At 50.0% G+C, this 4562-nt stretch overlaps 1 protein-coding gene across 1 annotated transcript; it reads left to right on the forward strand.

Moving 5' to 3' along the window:
* Positions 1 to 2232: 2232 nt before the first annotated feature.
* LOC101763213 (PLASMODESMATA CALLOSE-BINDING PROTEIN 2) lies at positions 2233 to 4178 on the forward strand. Its single transcript, XM_004961047.4, has 4 exons — positions 2233 to 2605; positions 2981 to 3397; positions 3512 to 3542; positions 3648 to 4178. Exons 1-4 carry the CDS (start codon positions 2542 to 2544, stop codon positions 3895 to 3897), a joined length of 762 nt encoding a protein of 253 aa, XP_004961104.1. The 5' UTR covers positions 2233 to 2541; the 3' UTR covers positions 3898 to 4178.
* The last annotated feature ends 384 nt before the right edge of the window (positions 4179 to 4562 follow it).

The following is a 4562-nucleotide window of genomic DNA, read 5'->3' on the forward strand; positions in this document are numbered from 1 at the left end:
TGGGCCGAAATGTAGCCACGTGGAAACTTTAAGGAGGAGGTCAAGCCAGCCTATGCGCCGTAGACCGTGGCCCAACTAGTATTGGGCCAAGGAGAAATTAAACGCACCGGGGTGGAGCCCAACAATCATCGTGTTCGCCTTTCTGTTGGTATTTCACATCTGGCCCAGCTCTGCTCAAATCTGCTCATTAGCAGCAGTCAGCTTTTGATTTGGTCTTGATGATTGGTCTAAGCCGCGGGCCATCGCCATTACCCCAAGCAATCATCGCGCCATCCATAGTGTGTTAGCAGCAATCCCGAGCACGGCAGGGGGCTCTAGACTACCCCAAGCAAACGACACTAGAATAAAGGGGAGGAGGATGCGGCGGTAGCGGCTTTCTTTGCCTGCCCCTAGATGTGGATGAAAAATTTTCAAACCTTCCTTCCGACAGCTTTAAAAATTCGCAAACAAGTTGCTAGTCTTGTCACTATTGTTGTCAAGCTACGACTATGACTGCCACGGCCAAAGGCACCCACTGACGACGCCATGATTATACGCTTGCTTCTTGCTGCTTCTTCCACGACAAATTCAGATCCTCTTTGGCGCGGCTTATTTCGACTTTGACTTCATCTATTTCACGCAAATCGAGATACTGTAGCATGAAGTTGTTTTGTAAGTCGGGACTAAAGCCAGGTGAAGCCAGTTTTTTTGGCTCATCGGCTTTGGCTTCACCGGTGAAGACGTTTTGGGATGAGCCGTGCGAAAGGAGGCCTCAATCAGAACGCAGTACATGCTGCAATGTTCCAAGCCGGAACACCATCCTTTAAAAAGGAAAAGGTTTGATTCCTGGTAGTTTCCTATTTCAATATGAAGTCTCCACACCAGAGAGGGAAATTCCATTCCATGGAAACATTCTAGTAGAGCGGCCACTGGCAACAGATTCCTTGGCTTTACACCAGCCTGCTAGTGCAGCTTTGCATCTACTCGTGGCACTACTAGTTCGTCTGACTCTTAACTTTTTTTCTTTTTACAAAATGACTCAACTGTTCATCGGATGCTCAGGGTGGCGAGTGGCGACCACGTTCTTGTTCTACTACTCCTAGGCGGCGCCGGCTAGCCCTGGGCCTATATGGCTCGAGGGACAAAAGGCAAATCTCTGAGCTTTTTCTATGGCCGATCCGCGCAGCTGCTCAAGAAGCGCGAAAGGAGATGTAAACTTGTAAAGCGTGGAGTGGAGACATGGATGGAGTCATCACCTTGCTCCAGGTCAGGCGCTTTCCCTTCCGATGCGTCTTTTTGTACGTTCGGGGTGATCACTGATCTATCGGTTAGTCCCGTGGGCTTTGCGCAGTCGAAATTAAAAGGAGACGCAGGCAGACGGGATCAGATGAAAAGTTGGTCTCCTTCTTCTCTTTAGTCTTTACCAAGCTTATCGCGAGCTTGATCAAAACCATCCCGGTCGACAGGTAAAAGCGATCGCTACTGGCAACGTGCATGCCATCATGAAACGATGATGAGCTTGACATCTGTATGGTAGCATGCGGAATTTTGAAGCACTTCTGAGTGAACAATGACCTGAGAAGAAGGGGGTATAGAGTGTACGTAGCGATTCAGATACGTAAATGATTTAAACCAGCACTTGCTGTGGCAGGGAAAGAAGGAATCGCATTCCCATACGAATCTGGAAGAAATTCGCTCCAATCTAGTATAAGATATCCAATCCCGGGTGGTGCCCGGGCTGCACCAAACGGAAATCCACGGCTCATCATGGCGGCTAGCAAGCCATCATGAAGGCGCTCTACTAGCATACCCCACCAGATAGCATCAAGAATGTCTCCTCTTTCTTTCGTTCACCCCAACTCATCCAACCTTTTCTTACTTTCCCACCCCTTTCGCTTAGAGGTGTTTAGCAGGGAGAGGCTAAACACATCGGATGTTTGACACTAATTATGAGTATTAAACATAATCTAATTACAAAACTAATTGCACAACCCCTAGGCTAAATCGCGAGACGAATCTATTAAGCCTAATTAGTTCATGATTTGACAATGTGGTGCTACAGTAACCATTCGCTAATGATGGATTAATTAGGCTTAATAGATTCGTCTCGCGATTTAGCCTAGAGGTTCTGCTATTAATTTTATAATTAGCTCATATTTAGTCCTCCTAATTAGCATCTGAACGTGTGATGTGACAGGGCTAAAGTTTAGCCCCTGACATCCAAACACCCCCTAATCTATTGCACAGTACTGAAGATTAAAGCCCCTGGGCAAGCAGTCTCCCCGCCCAAGTTTCCTCTTATTCCCCGACCCGGCCTTGCGAATTTCAGAAACTAGAAAAGCATATGCGTCTGCACACCAGCAGCTTCTGCGGATGCAGTGAGTTCAAGAGTGATAGCAGCAGAAGCAGCTGGCTAGCTCACTTTGCACTTGCTCCTGGATCAGCACACCACTCCTGCCGACTGCTGCTGCTGCTGCTACCTCGTTGCGAGGCAGAGCTCAGAGCTGAGCAAGCTTTGATCGGAGTGGTCGGGCTCTGAGCGAGCTCGGGGGAGCAAGGGTCATGGAAGGTCTGAGGCAAGGCCATTGGTTGGCGTCTCTTCTCGCCGTCCTCCTCTTCTGCCATGGTGAGTATTGGAGCTTCTGTCATTTCGATGCAGATTCTTTGATTGGTACGTTAGATGTTACTTGCTGCTAGCTTCGATTTGAACAGCAAAGATGGTTAGTTACAGAGAATACAGATGCGCTGTTTTTGGTTGGAGATCTTGAGTTTTGTCCTTTGCTTGTTTGGTCACTTTAATCAAGTCTGACGTGGTTGTTGCAGCTGACGAGCAGAGTGTCATGTCACCAGTCGCAACAACAGACAAACACTCACTTTATCACGATCAACTACGAAACAAATATGTGTTTTTTGTTTTGCTTACTCACCAGGAGAATACAGTACTAATGATCAAACTAAGCACAAGATACTGAAAAGATGATAAGTTTGGTTCATGCTGCAGCGAGAGGAAGCGAGCAGAGACCAGCAGAGCATGCCAAGCCGGGGCGCGCCGCCGACATGCCGGAGCGCGACGTGACCTCGCCCCTGGCCACCGTCCCGGTGGTGACCCCCACGGTCACGACGCCCACGGCGATGCCCACCGCGACGCCGGCGACGCAGACGCCGTCGCTTGCCAGCGGCGGGAGCTGGTGCGTGGCGAGCCCCAGCGCGAGCTCGACGTCGCTGCAGGTGGCGCTGGACTACGCGTGCGGGCAGGGAGGCGCGGACTGCTCCGCCATCCAGCAAGGCGGGAGCTGCTTCAACCCGGACACCGTCCGCGACCACGCCTCCTACGCCTTCAACAGCTACTACCAGAAGAACCCCGTCCAGACCAGTTGCGACTTCGGCGGCACCGCCGTCCTCACCAGCACCAACCCAAGTAAACCACCCATCAAGCTCCATCCTGAACACATCGAGATAAAAGTAGTTTCTGAGAAGATATATATATGTATATTTGATTCACTTATTTGCAATTGCATATTTGCATGCGCAGGTACTTCGACGTGTCAGTATCCAGCAACGAGGTAAATTTTAGTAGCTTTTTGAGCGATCAAAACAATATTACTACAAGAAACAAGGTTTAAATAAACGTGCTGATTTCTTTCGTTTTGGGGTGAACTCTCTGACAGCACCGGCGCCTCGGTTCTGAACACCTCGACGCCGCTGACGCCGACGTACGGGTCTCCGCCTGGCGGGTACGGGAGCTCTCCCCCTGCCGGGTACGGCAACTCCCCTCCTCTCTACGGGTCCATGTCGCCGCCGGACTACGGTGGCGAAATCAGCGCCGCCGCGGTGACGGTGCCCGGCAGCAAGAAGACGACGCCGATCCTGTCGCTGACGACGTGCCTCCTGGTCGTGACGCTGACACTGGCCGGCTGAACCTGCGCGCGCAACAGCCCAAGCTGCCGCGTCGCGACCGTGCACTGCAGCACGTTCTGGCGTTTCTTCAATTCAGGGATGAAGGTGAAGTGGGGATCGCCATGAGTTGATGCGGCATAGGATGCAGAAGCTATGTACAAGTAATCTGCAGGATCGGAAAGAGCAGATGCAGTCATGCAGATCAGTGATACCGAGCAGGGGTGGTTGCGTACCCATCGCATTGGATGTTTGATACTAATTAGGAGTATTAAATATAAATTATTTACAAAACCCATTGCACAGATGGAGTCTAATTCGCGAGACGAATCTATTAAGCCTAATTAGTCCATGATTTGACAATGTGCTGCTACAGTAAACATGTGCTAATCATGAATTAATTAGGCTCAATAGATTCGTCTTGCGAATTAGTATAGGGGTTCTGCAATTAGTTTTATAATTAGCTCATGTTTAGTCTTTCTAATTAGCACCGAACATCTGACACTCCAAAAGTTTAGCGTCTCGTATCCAAACACCCCCTTAGTCAATCAGATGTGTAAAGATAGACTGACAGACAGCAACCATTGTACTGAGATCCTGATCACGCTAAACGCTTCGCCTCTTCTGCCGGAAGCAGCAAAAAAGCGCATTGGTTGGAACAAGCACGCCGGCCGCGCCCTGCAGGCTGC

Source organism: Setaria italica, chromosome III (genome assembly GCF_000263155.2).
Source record: "Setaria italica strain Yugu1 chromosome III, Setaria_italica_v2.0, whole genome shotgun sequence".
Classification (NCBI taxonomy): domain Eukaryota; kingdom Viridiplantae; phylum Streptophyta; class Magnoliopsida; order Poales; family Poaceae; genus Setaria; species Setaria italica.